This window comes from Temnothorax nylanderi, unplaced genomic scaffold (genome assembly GCF_030848795.1).
Source record: "Temnothorax nylanderi isolate EJ_2023f unplaced genomic scaffold, tnyl_v1.0 TNYL_tig0100_pilon, whole genome shotgun sequence".
Taxonomy (NCBI): Eukaryota; Metazoa; Arthropoda; class Insecta; order Hymenoptera; family Formicidae; genus Temnothorax; species Temnothorax nylanderi.
The window spans coordinates 347,290-362,479 of record NW_027249162.1 but is presented as its reverse complement, the minus strand read 5'-3'; the positions used below and the strand labels follow the sequence as shown (position 1 = coordinate 362,479).

Below are 15,190 nucleotides of genomic sequence, written 5' to 3'. Positions count from 1 at the left end.
GATCGAGGGATCGAAGTATCGAAGTGGATTCCGTCTTGGGACACCGTCTGAGACAGACGTGAGTCATATGTACTCTCTTCAGGCGGAATCTTTCCGAATGTCGGGAAAGTGACGATCTCAACATTTATCAAATATTTATTGCTGAATATCTGTGATGCGATAGCCAGCCGACGTCTACTGTGTTCCATAACAAATCTGGAAGTCGTCACGTGTGCGATGGAGGGCTTTATACGCAACAGGGAAAAACTGAGTCGTGGGAGAACCTGGAAAAAAAAAATATAATTAGAAGCCACACGTACAAATTCCATTGAGAAGATTAACTGAAAACTACAAGGATCATACAGCTGAACTCTGTGAGAATATCCGTGTGCTAATTGAGTGAGATAACCACATCCTACTGATTTTGCTCTTTTCACGCTTATGCCTTACCTTTCTCTATATTTGTGTTTTTTCATTTAGTTTGTGCCGTTACCAAACTTTCAATTATACCCGCGTATAATTACCAGATTACTTGATATTTTGTAATATTATATTTTCGTTCGTTACCTAAGTATTTTCTGGTTTTAGTGAACTTTCATTATTGTATACGTTATTTAATGAAATTTCACGATCTTATAATATAGTTCGCACGTGTTATTATTATATAGAGACATTTATGATTAATTTATTTCCTTTATAACATTATTTATGGAGAACATTTTACCCGAAGGCTGAATAATGTAAAATTAACGAGTATGTTACTTTGAGAGACCGTTCGTCTTGTTTACATACATAACGGTTTTTGCTTTCTCCTACGGGTAGCTCTCCTCTATCTTGTTTTGCATGTTTATTTTTCACCGTCCTTCGGATAACATTCCAGAATTTATTTGTCTAAGGAAATTTCAGCACTAAATGGGTACCTATTTATTATATGCTATCAACTTTGAATGGGTTACCTATTTAGCACATGATATTTCGTGTGTTGCGTTAGAACTTAAGGTTTAAAAATTTATTATTTTTCCCTTAAACTGAGGGCCTTTATACTATAAGACTATTTGTTGGAAGGAGTTTGGTTGGTCGGATTGTGCCCTTGGGATCGCGGGTTGTGTACGCATATTCGGGCACGCTCACGGGAACACTCATAATCCTATAATATTATATTTATACGCAGATAGTCTTATTTAATTATTACATGCGTTGTCTTTCGTGTTGTATTGGAATTTAAGGACAAAATTTATTCCCCCTACATCTGGGGGGGTTTAATATCATAATATTAGTTGTCGGTATGAGTTCGTCTAATCTGTTCACGCTCTCAAGTTCGCCTTGAAAGTCGGTTCGGCTTGTTTACAATTTGGTCTCTGAGTGCCTCTATGTATGGACGGCGGTGATATTGTGTACATTCATTGCTCGAGAACACTCGGAAGCATAATACTCCTGAATGTGTTCAGTTGGAATTATAGTGTATAATATAATCCTCGTATAATATTCAGTATTGCTTACATTTGAATTTAGGTGTCTTTCATCTGTTTCATGATGACTAAAGGAGGGAACAAAATCGCTCTTCGTCCTCTCCTAAAGGTGATAAAAACGGAAATTCACCCAAGAGATTAAGGAAGAATGACAATGTGGAATTACAAGCTGCGAACGAGAAGGTTCCAGATAACGAGCCCAACTCCCCTAGGCTCCGTTTTATTCGATCTCAATCGGAGAATAGATATACAGATGGATCTCTCTCTCCTTTCTTGGTACATATTGAGAGCGTTTCCAACTCTGGTGATAATGTCGATAACATTGGTAACGCTCACCCAATGAAAATCGGTAAATTATTATGCAGTAAATACAACATCAATACTATGCAAAGACTTGGGAAAAATCTAATAAAGGTTGAATTTGAGGAATATTTAGAGGCGAATGCGTTTGTAGAAAATAAGAATCTTTTGCCTCCGGATTTAAGTGTTTATATACCTAATTATAGGATATTTAGGACTGGTGTCATTAGGAACGTGGATGCTAGTCTCTCCTGCGAGGAGATTCTGGACGGGATTTCATGGCCCAAAGGCTCGGTCAAAATTCTCTCTCTAGAGAGGATGAAATATAAAGACAAGACAAGCGACGAAATTAAAGACTCACTATCAATTAAAGCCACTTTTGCATCCAATCTCCTCCCGGAATTCGTTTATATATGGAGAGTCAAATGTAGAGTTTTTCCATTTGTTAACAAAGTTCGTAATTGTGCTAATTGTCACAGATGGGGACACTCTGTGGCTGCTTGCAGAGGGGAATCTCTGTGTGCTGGCTGTGGTGTGTCGCATCCTGCGACCGAACCATGTACTACAACCCCCTGTTGTATCAATTGCAGGGGCAATCATGCTTCATCTGATCCGTCCTGTCTCTCTTATACATCACACTTGATTATCAACACTGTTATGGCTTACACGAACTCTTCTTTTTCTCAGGCTAAGAGATTGGTTAGATCCAGAGGATTGGAATCTTGCCAGCAGGCCATTAACGAACTTAAATCCCAGGCTTATTACGCCTGGATTAAAGTGGTTCCTAATAGCATTGTCGAGGGTATTAGGTCTTATCGTAGGAGTAAGAGGTCGAACCGATCGGTGAGTGTTAGCAACAGATCCGAATTATCCCCTCCTCCTCCTGATCTGGAGTCTACTATCCGCCCATCCGGCGAGGGGCTTACGCCTGGAGAAAATATGGATTACCAGATTGATTCTGCTTCTTCGGACCTGATCTCCGATTACGTATTACCCTCGTTGTCTGGCTTATACCCGGCTCCTGAAATTATTTTAAATGATATTAGAATGTTATATAAAAGCGAAAACTCCGAACATGTAAGGGCTCATACTGTATCACAGTATTTGCGCGTTTTGTTTAGCAAACTCGGTTAAGCTTTCAGTATGAGGATACTGCAGTGGAACAGTAGGGGCATTACGGGTAAATTCCACGAATTTTCTAATATGATTATCGAATTCGATATAGTATGTCTTCAGGAAACTTGGCTTCATGGAAAATCCTATTTTTCCTTCAAAGACTTTCACTCTTTCAGAAACGATAGACCTGATGCTTTTATTGGTGGCGGTACAGCCATTTTATGTAGAGCTAAACTGGATCCTATTCTTATAAATATTGATTTTCATAATAATCCGGGCATTGAATTTACATGCATTTCGATTCTGAAAAGCAAGTTATCCGATCAACGAATCTTAGTCGTTTCGGTCTATAAACCTCCGGACGTGCATATCAATCAAGCCGGTTGGAAGGAATTCATACAATGTTTCATGGACGCCTCTTCGGGATCAGTTATATTTTGTGGAGACTTTAATTCACAGCATGAGACATGGGGCTCTTCTAAGAACAATAGGGATGGAATTTCTCTTTTGGAAGCGATTTCAGGATTCGATTTAGTTCTTCTTAACAACGGAGACCCCACTAGAGTTTCTGAGAATTCGCATTCTCGGAGTTGCCCTGATATTTCCTTCGTTTCTAGTTCTTTATGCCATGATTGCTCCTGGTCTATTTCCGAGGAACCCTTTGGTAGTGATCATTTCCAAATATATATTCAGTTTTCCTCTGATCACAACTCTACAAATCCCAATAAAAGACCTAGAATGAGCTTGACTAAAATAAACAAGGATTACTTCAGCGAACTGATTGACGAATCTATGAAAGACCTAACTTTGTCTGACATATCTGGTGCACATGCTTACGACCGATGGTCTTCATCGGTCCTGGATTGTGCCCTTAAAGCTGGCGCATCAATCTCTGATGCTTCTGGACACATCCAATATTTCGACCAGAAATCTAAAACTTATAAATCCTACAAGTCCAAATTCAAGGTAAAGAATTGTAAACCATGGTGGGACTCGGAATGTGAAGAGGCCATTGCCCGTAGAAAAAGATCTTTCCAGAACTGCCGAGCACATTTTACCAGAGAAAACATGGAAATATACAGGAAAAGTTCTGATGAGGCTAGAAAGATAATTCGTCGAACGAAAATTTTAACATTAAGACTTTCTGGAAAACAATCAATTCTTTTAAAAATTCCATTTTCTTCAAACCAAACACTTTACCTTCAAGTAGTAAATTGCAAAATATTCACAGATACATTGATACCATTTCACCTCCTTGGGTGAATAATCAATTTGAAAACATATCGGATACTCCGCTCTGTTCTCTTTTTGATGATGAATTTTCTTTACTTGAACTTGATGCTGTTATTGCCTCTTCTAAAAGCTCTAGCTCCCCCGGTCCGGACCTTATCGGTTATCACCTTATGAAGCTACTACCTGTCTCTGCTAAATCAATTCTCTGGGAAATTTTTAATTTAATTATACGGGATGGATCTTATCCTTCTCAATGGCAGTTTTATGATGTGGTGCTTATACCTAAACCTAATAAAGTGGATTTTAGACCTATCTCCTTGGCCTCTAATGTCCTTAAAATATTTGAAAAATTGATCAAGGGCCGATTCGAGAAATATATAGAATTGGAGATGCTTTTACCTTGCAGCCAACAGCCGAGCCGGAGCAGCCGGGAGCAGCAACGAGCAGTCGAAAGCCAACGATCACCGAGCAAAGAGTGCTAACCACGCCCGTGGTAAAGGTAACGAAGACACCGGCGAAACGACTAAGGATGGAGGATGGAGCCAGCACAAACAGATCGAGAGGACCGATGGATCTGGCACCATTGGACAGGACGTGGAAGAAAGAAAATATTACGAAGACTGTAAATAAAGACATATAAGTGTATGGTGCGAGAATAAATGAAGCAAAAGTATTGTGCGGGAAATAAAGAGCAGAAACCGCGAATTAATTATAATGTATTTTGGGCGATGTGCGAATTCCATAAAATAAGAAAATGTTAATTTCCTACCTCTGCGGGGCGAAACCGTCGGGGGAAAAACCGACACATAGATATCATGTTGGGCGACGTGCGAATTACACGGAGAGCAAAATATGAAGTTTAGACCACTGCGGGGCAAAACCGACACTTGTAGCGAGAATGGCGCTAAAGAAGTCATTTGATAAGTAATATTTACAGGGAGTAATAAGAGACCGATAAAGTCAACCATAGGTATAGATATACATGTACAAAGATTAGTTAAAGCGATACTTACCCGATGGGATAAGAACTTGGTTACAAATAAAGATAAGACTGACAGAGTCAAGACATAGGTTAAGTAAATGTTTATTTACACAATCGTTGAGCAATTTACAGAATTAAGAAATGGCGAACGGAAATGCGTAGTTATGATCCGAGTGCGAGATACGTAGGCGGCTTTCGTCAAGTAGAGTAACAAAATGATAAACGAGTACAAACTTGTCCGGCAAGACCGATGACGAGCGACGTAGATAATTAAAAATAGATAGATATGTCTACCTTGAGCCCAACGGAAATGTCTACGAAATAAAATGCACGACATTTACCCTAAATAAGATCACTAGTCATTTCACAACCCGATCCGTAAGAATAAACGACAATGGCGTAACCGCGACCACGTTGGTTGTCGAACGGGCAAGTCAATGAACCGGGGGCAATTAACATAACGAAATTCCAATCGTGGGGGTCTAAAAAATCGGAACAGAGGAAAAGACGCGAACCGCGAAGCTGGGATACGGAAATCCCGAACCAAGGCGCGTGGAGATCGAAAACGCGAACCGCGAGGCAAACGCGAAACGGGAAGTCTCGGGTGTAAAGGCAGAACACACGCGAGGACGGACGGGCTGTCGAAAAGGTAAAATCATCGCGAGTCCAAAAATGGACGAACCAACGCGGTAGGGAAAAATTTGGAGCGCGCGATTCCAAACGGCGGGCGATAGGCGGACCAAACAGGTGCGAGGCAAACACGTCGGTCAGCCGAACGTGGTATAGGGAGTTGTAAAAACGATCGACCCAAAAACAACAAAAAGGGCGAACCAGGGGTGAGCGAACGACAGCGCGAGCGACCCACTTTGCAGCCGAAGTCGGAAAATTTATTGTGAGCGAACGTGCGACTAGAGTCACCATTGTAAACGTGGTGCTTGATCTTCCTAAAGAATTGAGAATTCCAAGAATTCGGCAAAAGCCAGACTAATTATTAAAATGAGTAAATTGATTAAAAGGAGAATCGAGCGACAAGCGTAGAGTCGAATCGAACGTTCGCGAAGGCACATCTGGTATCCAGATGGTGTATGAACGTACGTGATGGAATGCGAGGTACAAACGGCGCAAACACCGAAAAACTCGAATAAGGAATGTGTTATTCCCAAATTCGGTGTGGAACGCGGAAGCGAGAGAACAAAGTGATTGTCAAAGATGATTAACGATCAACGGACCACTGCCATAGGCCCGGAGCGCGAACTGGGCGTGCCTGACGAGGAGTGGGGGCAAAACCGGCAGTCCGGAGAGGCATCGCGAGATCCGAGCATCGAGGAGTCCGCTGGGAGATCTCGACGAGTGCGGTCGACGGTCCTTCTGACGAGTCGAAGATTCTCTTAACCGAACCAGTGGACATACCCGCGTACGGCGCGTCAGTCCGTAGTTACGTCTATAACAACGCGTATTCCTTTTAATGAGCGCGAGGCGTATTCACTCAACGTATAGTGACCGTATCACAATTGTTAAACCTTGTACTCAAATCGGGGAAACATCTTGATCGCTGTATCTGAAAAATAGAGGAAATTAAATTTATACCTTTAAATTGAAATAGATTCACGATTATTTAAAGATACCCGTTCCAAAGTCCGAAAACGCTTAAACGACTTACCGAGTTCCTAAAATTCACTACCTGTCGGCGATCCATACTCACATACTGCTACGGGGAGATCCAGAGGCGGTCCAGCGAAGGTCCCGGGGCGAAGTCGGCGGTGCACAGCTGCAGTCCCAGAAGAGGTCCATGAACGCGAGGTCCAGCGACGATCCACGATCCGGCAGCGAGGGAGATCCTGAAACAGAAAGAAGAGGGGAATTAGCGGGGGCGAAATTAAGGTCAGTTTCGGCAACAATATTTCTTTCTCGGTTTGTTAAAGTAAATCGAGTGGCGGCCGTGATAAAGCGAACAAAAGTCTATGTCCAGCGCGAGAACCGCGTATGATTGGTGACATCCTACAGACCGTTCGGTCACAACCTAACTGCCAATTCGGATTTAGGAGGGGAAAATCATGTGACGACTGTTTGGCTCTTATCAATCTGGTGATCTATAAGGCTTTTGCTCAACGTAATATGACGGGGGCTCTCTTCTTGGACATTAAAGCGGCTTATGACAATTTCAACCCTTGCATTTTGTTTAGTATGATAAACAAACTCAACATCCCTTCCGGATATAAAAGATTCTTTAAAAGCTTTCTTTCCCCTAGGACAGCTTGTTTCTATGAATCAGGCTGCTCGTATGGTAGCAAGTTTTTGAAAAGGGGCTTGCCTCAGGGATCAGTTCTGAGCCCGGTATTATTCAATTTATATGTTAGGGCTATCCTACTTCATGTTCCCCATAACGCGATTATAGTACAGTACGCTGATGATATCGCGATCTTGTGCTCGGACGAACGATTGGATAATATTATCTCTTGTTTGAGATTGACTTTTATCAGGGTGGAGGAATGGCTGAACGACTTAGATCTGTCTGTCTCTCTTCCGAAGACTCAGTTCATTGTTTTTCACCGAAAAAGATCTTTGACCCTCCCGGAGGGTCTGGATTTGCCTGGTGGCATCATACCTCTGAGCCTTTGCATTAAATATTTGGGCTTAGTTCTGGATGGTGGTCTTAGATGGAAGGAGCACATAACTTCTCTGCGAACAAAAACTTTTACATTCGTGAATATCTTGAGATGGCTTGCCGGAAGAACATGGGGTATTAGTCCCATCTTAGCTATTAACTTCATAAATGCTACTATCCGAGCGATCTGTGAGTGGGGCTCTATGTGGTACATAAGTGCCGCTCGGTCTCATCTCAAGACTGTCGAAAGCTTATTATGTTCAGCTTATAAAGTGGCTGTGAATATCCCCAAGTCTTCATCCAATAGGGTGTGCTGGGCGTTTTCGGGACAGAAATCGCTTATTAGGAGGATATCGTACAAATATGATCAGTTTCTGGGTAGATTCAGTTACGTAATAATAGGTTGATAAACAAGGTTTCCAATTTGCATTGGCTGAGTAATCGCCAAAACATAGCTCCTAGTAATATTCCTTTCATAGTGTCTCGATGGCCTATGATCGCCCCGTTTCGCAGTCATTTATACACCTGGGATATACATCCGGTTTTCTCCTTTCCTCAACATATTTTTGCTGTTGATCCTTCCATTGATAGCTCCTCTGGGCAATTCGCTAAAGATAATGGTAACCCTAATCTCGCCTTCACGAATCTAATTTCGTTGAAGAGAGCTTCCTCTTCGGAGATATATATTTTCACTGACGGCTCTAAATCGGAGAGGAATGGAGTACCGATTGCGGGTTGCTCGATAAGGATCCCTCAACAGGACATCACTTTACGGTTCAAGTTGAACAAATTTACGAGCTCCTTTTCCGCCGAATCCTTGGCAATCATTACCGCCTTAGACCTAACGCTTTCTAAGTCTTGGGACTATGTAAATATATGTACGGACTCGTTGAGCGTGTTACAGACCATTGCTAATGTTAAACCTTTCAGTAACGGTAAGCTTAGCCCTTTAATTCCGAATATCAAGACGAAGCTTAGTCTTGCCGCATCATGCGGATGCTCGATCAGATTCTCTTGGTGCCCTGCACATCGGGGTATATTGGGTAACGAGCAGGCCGACTCGGCTGCCAAGGAGGCCTCAATAAACGGCACCTTACTTAATAATAAAGTCTCTCATAAAGACATGTCCTCGCATCTTTTGCAAGCATACATCGATATAGATGATAAGTTTATGGACCATATTAATAACGGTTCGGGCAGGTTTTATATGGATAATCTGGCTGATTTAAACTTGAACTTGATATTTCTTTCTAAATTTAGAATCTCCAGAAGCGATTTTGGAATAATGGCCCGTCTGCTTGCTGGTTACCCTTATACTAATGTTATTAAATATAAGTTTGGTATCGGCGAAATCCCCTCATGCCCGTGCGGTTCCGATTTTCAGGACATTGAGCATGTTTTTTGGTCATGTAGCTTACTTGAAGATAATAGAAAAAAGTTTTTGCAATCTCTATTTGAACTTAAGCTTTTGGCCCCTTTTTCATGTTTGTACTTATTTAGCAATTTAAATTATAAGATAGTTAAGGCTATTCTTTCTTTCATAAAAGAATGTAAAATTAAGTTATAGATTTTTACACGCGTTTATATTGGTTATCGATCTCAGCGAGGATATAATGGCTTGAAGCCTTCTGCAAAATACACAAGAGGGCCCCAGCGTCCCCCTGCGCTGGTCCCGTTGTCTTGTTGAGAAAGCATGGTACTACGGTTCTCATAACCGGAGATCCATAAGGGAGACAAGAAGAAGAAGAAGTATCGAAGTAGGGATGCGATAGAGCGAGGTGAACGAGGTGAGCAGAAGGAAAAATGCCGAGAGAGGAATGGAAAGGAAACATGGACGGAAAAGTGGAATGTAGAGGGACATTAGCAATCGACCGGGAGGTGATAGAGAAGATAGTGCAGGAGCAAGCAGCGAGAATGACGAAGGATCTTAAGAAGGAAATAGAAGAACTGAAAAGGAGGATGCACAGAATGGAGCAAACATCAGGAAAAAGGAAGAGAGACGAGAGTGAGGAGAGAGGGGATAACGTATTCAAGAAAAAATGGGGGTATGAGGATGACAAAGAGAACGAGGAAGAAAAAAGAAGGAAGAACGTAATAATTAGGGTAGAGAAAGAGAGATGGGGAGGAGGTAAGTCAAACTGGGAAAAGGTGAAGCAGTTATTTACAGAAGGATTAAAACTGGAGGTGGAAATGAAGGAGGTGAACGTGATAGGACAGAGAGGAGATTGGTTAACATTGCTAGTAAGGACGGGAAGCGAGGAAGAGAAATGGAAGGTACTTGAAGCAAGAAGAAAAGAAGGAAGTAGAATGAAGGTGAAAATGGATGAAGACAAGTCGATTGAGAAAAGAATAAAAAAAGGAAAAGAGAGGGAAAAGAGATGGGAAAAAAGAGAGGAAGAAGGCAGGAGGAAAGTGAGGTCGGCAGAGGAGGAAATCACGAAGAAGATGGAGGAAAATCTATTAATGGAATCAGACGAGGACGAAGCGGACAAAAGGGAGGGACCGGAGGGAAGGCACTGGAAGGGGTAGGGAGGGTGTGAAATGTATTAGTACTGTTATAAGGTCACACAAAGGCCAGACGCATATATAAGACAATGATTTTTGTTAATTTTTGTTTTTGATTTTTGTTAATGATTTTCTCTAGTGTGTGATCTAATAAGCAAATATGTAAAGGGTTGGGCACGTCCCTACAAAACGCCACGTATTATGTATGATGGAATAAAATGAAATATTGTGTGTTGTACAGGGTTGGGTACGTCCCTACAAAACGCCCTTTCAGACCCCTTGGGGTAATAAAGTAACATTTCTATCTATCTATCTAATAATACAATGTCGAGTGAGTGCCGTGTAACTCGTATTTATGATAGGTGTATGTACAAAGACTGTACGAATACGAAACCTTCTAAGCGCCTATTTAGATTTCCAATGCAAAAGGATGCGAGATACGAAATATGGATACGTAATACAGGTAGGTTGTTGGAGAATAAATATTATTTTTTAATATATTGTTATGCTGACAAAGGAAGATCTGCGTATGTATATCGCGACAATTATAAATATGTCGATATTAAGACCTCGGGTTTTTTTGCGATAAAACATAGTATATTACGTTAAAAAGGGAATGATCTAACCTTATTAAACACGGATTTTGTCTAATTTAAAACATGTTGTATTACTAAGCTTCCACTAATGAACAATAACAAATCTTTATTTATTGTAATCGTCACAACGTTTCGACTGTTGGTTTTGATCAATTATAATTGTCACGATGTTTTCGATCATTGGTTTTAGCCCTTTTCAATCTATTTAACTTTTAATGTTAACAAACAACCTTTCTTTTAAATCACAATAAAGAAAAGGGCGATGTTCATTTTTTCAGTTACATATAATAATTACTGTCTCATTAAACAAGGTTCGAGGAAGTGATTGAAGACTTTTCGACTCTACTTTTTATTATAAATGTTAATATTGGACGCGATTTACCGAATTGCATTGCAATGTCACTTTTTTTAAGTAAACGTGTAATCGTAATTTTAATATGTAGTTTCTTATATTTCTGTTGCAGGAAATACTAAATTGGAAACATTTTCTCCCGCTACCCTTCGATCGGCATCATTGTGCGAGGATCATTTTACGGCTACGTGTTTCACAAACGCCACAAAAGAACGATTGACACGGAATGCTATACCAATTCCATACAATGACACAGGCTCTTCCGCAAATAATGAAAATGTTGAAATTGGACAGAGAGTACAGACAAATTATACAGCAGCATTTTCACTTGATAATGAAAACATGACATTAGAAGAACAAGTGCCTAAACAGTCTGCAGGCTCTTCAGCAAACAGTGAAAATGTCGAAATTGGACAAGAAGTACAGACAAATTATACGGCATTTTCATTCAATAATGAAAACGTGACGGAAGTACGATTGCCTGAACAGTCTGCATTGCGTACGTATAAACGTGGTAATTTAAATTTTGATGTAACTGCGGAAGAGGAAAATATAATGGAATGGATGCATCTCGAGCCACCTATGCCACCCACAAATGATCAACGCCAAGATAATTGCACGCAAACAAATAATAAAGATGCAAAAATAATCAAAGATCTAAATATGGAAAATCGACATTTGCGACAACAATTAAGGCGCCAAAATGTTCTCATGCAACGTATGTCAGAAAAATGTAAAATATTGAAAAGTAAAAAGAAGACTAAAGAAACATTAAAGAAGACTAAACAAACATTAAAGAAGAGTAAAGAAACATTAAAGAAGTCGACTAAACAAACATTAAAGAAGAGTAAAGAAACATTAAAAAAATTAATAAATGAACAAGAACTGCATCCTGTTGCAAAAAGCATGATTCATTTGCAACTGCATAAGCCACGTACAAAATATACAGAGGACGAAAAAATGCTGTCCAAACAGCTGTACTATTATTCAGCATCAGCATTTTGTCGCTTAAAGAAAGCTGGTTGTAATTTTCCTGGACAGCGAACAATTAGAAGATGGATAGAAGAATATGATGTAAAACCAGGATTTTGTGATATTATATTTCACAAATTAAAAGAAAAAATTTCGAAATTACCAGAGGAAGAAAGAGCGTGTGCTTTAAAATGGGATGAAATGAGTATAAAGAGCTGGGAAGAATATTCTTCGAAATTGGACCAAGTAGAAGGTCTAAGAGATTTGGGACCTCTAGGTAGAACAGAAGAAAGAGCTAAATGCGTCTTTCTATTTTGCCTAGATAGCTTGAATGCACGTCATCCATGGCGACAACCTCTTGCGTATTTTCTTCCAGGTAAGTGCATGAAATCAACTGAAATAGTTGAGATACTAAAAATATGTTTAGACAAGTTGAATGAAACGGGTGCTGATGTGCAACTCGTTACGTGCGATCAAGGTACCAGTAACCAAGCCGCTTATAGTGAACTCGGCGTTGAGGTACACAAACCATATTTTTTTTACAATAATAAAAAATATCATGCTTCATACGATTTCCCGCACTTAGTTAAAAGATTAGCTAGTTATTTTAGAACGCATGATAAATTATATTGCAAAGGAGAAATAATTGCATCATATTCCGATTTCGTAAAGACTTGGAGTATCGATAATGCCACAAAAAGAGGCTCAAATTTATTATCCCATATAACACAGGCACACATTCGTCCGAACAATTTTGAGGCAATGAATGTTAAAAGAGCCTTTCAGTTATTTAGTAATAGATTTGCAGCTGCAATAAAAACAGCCGGCGATGGAAAAGAATTAAATTTAAATACGTGGAAAGCGACAGCTGAATTTGCAGAGAAGATGAATAGTATAATTGATGCTTGCAACTCTTACAGCCTTAATGTTACATTTGGTGGGAAACGGCCATTGTCAAAGAAAAATCCCGACATTATAATGTTATTAACTGACTTTGTGCAGTGGTCTTTAGAATGGTCCAAAAATCCCAATAAAATAAATAAAGTTCCTTGCTTCAAAGGTTTTGTAATTACAGTACAAGCTATTCTTAATCTGTATCAGGAATTTGCAAGTAAATATGAAGAATTTAAACTTGCAACAGGTTTATGTAACCAAGATTCAGTGGAACATTTTTTTTCAAAACTTCGGCAACGCGGAGGATTCAATCCTAATCCAACCGCAAGAATGGTCCGACTGTCATTCAGACATATTCTTTCCACAGGTTATATTCAGACGAGTGACAAAGGCAACGTGCAATGTCTGGAGACTGAGACCCTTATTAATCAACCGAGTCAGACAATTAAAAGGGTTGAAAATAATATGAATGCAAACGTTCCTTTTCTTGATGACGATAATGCTGATGCTGATTATCCAGAATTATTTATCAGAGACATTCTGGAAGAAATAGGTGATATGGACACCGAAAATGAAAATACACTTGGTAATTATGATGAAAATGCTATTACATTTTTTGCAGGGTATGTGGCACGACGATGTATTCAAAAAAATAATTGTGATGACTATCGTACAACAATGTCGAAAACACCAATGGATGATGCGACGGCTAATGAAAAATATATTGAATATCGTGAATATCCGAACCCAGACGAAGATGCTCCAACAGTCACGAAATTAGTTCGACCAACAAGCCTTTTTAACGAGATCATCAAAACGCAATTAATGGCTTTTAATAATACATGGCAACGTCACTGGTCATCTACACAAGTTCTTCAGAAAATTGTAAACGAGGGTATGTATGCAACCAATAAAATGCATGCTGGATGGTTTGACACTAATGAAAAGTGTTACAATCATCGCATGCAAGCATTAAAATTCTTAATGACAGTTAAAATATATTCCCGTACACGGTATAATAATGGTGCTGCAAAAGCAATAAATACAGCTAATAGAAAATTAAAAAACTTGTCGAACAAATAAAAAGTATAAAAGTATAACTAAGTAATAAAAAGTAAAAGTAATAAAAAGAAAATATATAAAGTACTAAAGGAAAAGATATACAAAGTCGAGAAAGTTAAAATGAAAGAAAAAAGTAACGTAGAACGTATAAGATTAATATTATATATGCAAATTAAAATACATAAATATTTCCTTGAATATTTTGTTATTATTAGTATCTTGGTAATGTCATTATGTTCAGTAATATGACGGCATGGTAACATGATGTTGCATCTACAATGTGTACTTTGGGTATGAATTTTGCACATCATGCTACGTTACCGCAAATATTACTTTTCAGTAATAAGACAAAGTAATATGAATTTCCCAGTGTCATGGAAGATCGCAATCACAGTTGAAGTAATTGCATAAATCTCATAGACTAGCAAATCTATCACGGACTAGAACAAAAAGTTGTAATGCGATCATGCTGTGAAATTGAGAAATTATATCTATTTTCTTATTACCAATGACATTCTAAAAGATACGAATAATGATACAAATATTTTAAGGAAATACATTAATTTTTTGTTATATTACACGTTGACACACGGTATTCAATATAATTACACAGGGCAAAGTGCAACACGAATACCGTGCAACATATAACATATGACATTCCAAATTATTACAGTGATTTTTATAAATCACTACAAAAAGAAATGCCATGAATACAATTTTATAAATTGTATTTCTGTTAAAAAATGAATTGTATATTTAACAGGAAATTTACTTGTAAATTTCCTCGTGATAAGATATGCTAGTCCTTGATTTATGCAATTATTTCGACTGTGATTGCGATCTTTGCGTCATGCTCATAAGTGTCAACCAGAATTACATTTTCCTCCTTACACTTTTATTTCAATATACGTTTAACGTTACATATAGTAAAGGCCTAAGTACAAAGACTGTCGTAACTTGTTCTCATCAAAATTGCTCATAGTATAAACAACAGAGTACATACCATAAGTCATAGAATAGAATCTGAAACGTACGATAATTTAATGTAATATTATGTTTAACATCAAATAACATTTAAAAAATTGTGAAATGTAATGCAAAAATAAAAAAACATTTTTCTGTAAC

At 38.9% G+C, this 15,190-nt stretch overlaps 2 protein-coding genes and 1 pseudogene across 4 annotated transcripts in view; 2 read left to right on the top strand and 1 right to left on the bottom strand.

Moving 5' to 3' along the window:
* Positions 1-1,663: 1,663 nt before the first annotated feature.
* Positions 1,664-6,679, top strand: LOC139775560 (uncharacterized). 2 transcript variants are annotated; one of them, XR_011718859.1, is made up of 2 exons: positions 1,664-1,797; positions 4,504-6,679. XR_011718859.1 is itself a non-coding variant. In XM_071711630.1 (2 exons), exons 1-2 carry the CDS (start codon positions 1,788-1,790, stop codon positions 4,735-4,737), a joined length of 1,038 nt encoding a protein of 345 aa, XP_071567731.1. In that variant the 3' UTR covers positions 4,738-6,679. The 2 variants fall into 2 exon arrangements, 1 of the variants encoding a protein (XP_071567731.1); XM_071711630.1 differs by having other exon boundaries at positions 1,788-2,591.
* LOC139775561 (uncharacterized) overlaps positions 5,166-15,190 on the bottom strand; it is a 111,621-nt gene continuing 101,596 nt past the window's right edge. For both annotated transcript variants that reach the window (XR_011718860.1, XM_071711631.1), the window contains one exon: positions 5,166-6,917. Coding sequence is in view for 1 of the 2 variants with exons in the window: in XM_071711631.1 (XP_071567732.1) it covers positions 6,788-6,917 (130 nt within the window). In the remaining variant the exon portion in view is untranslated. The remainder of the gene's footprint in view (positions 6,918-15,190) is intronic.
* Positions 12,776-14,021, top strand: LOC139775551 (uncharacterized; annotated as a pseudogene).

Bases quoted from the DNA above. Each gene is read 5' to 3' on its own strand.
- LOC139775560 (XM_071711630.1), top strand. From the start codon at position 1,788: ATGAAAATCGGTAAATTATTATGCAGTAAATACAACATCAATACTATG. The intron at 2,592-4,503 runs GTGAGTGTTAGC...TTTACCTTGCAG, and splicing joins GTAAGAGGTCGAACCGATCG to CCAACAGCCGAGCCGGAGCA.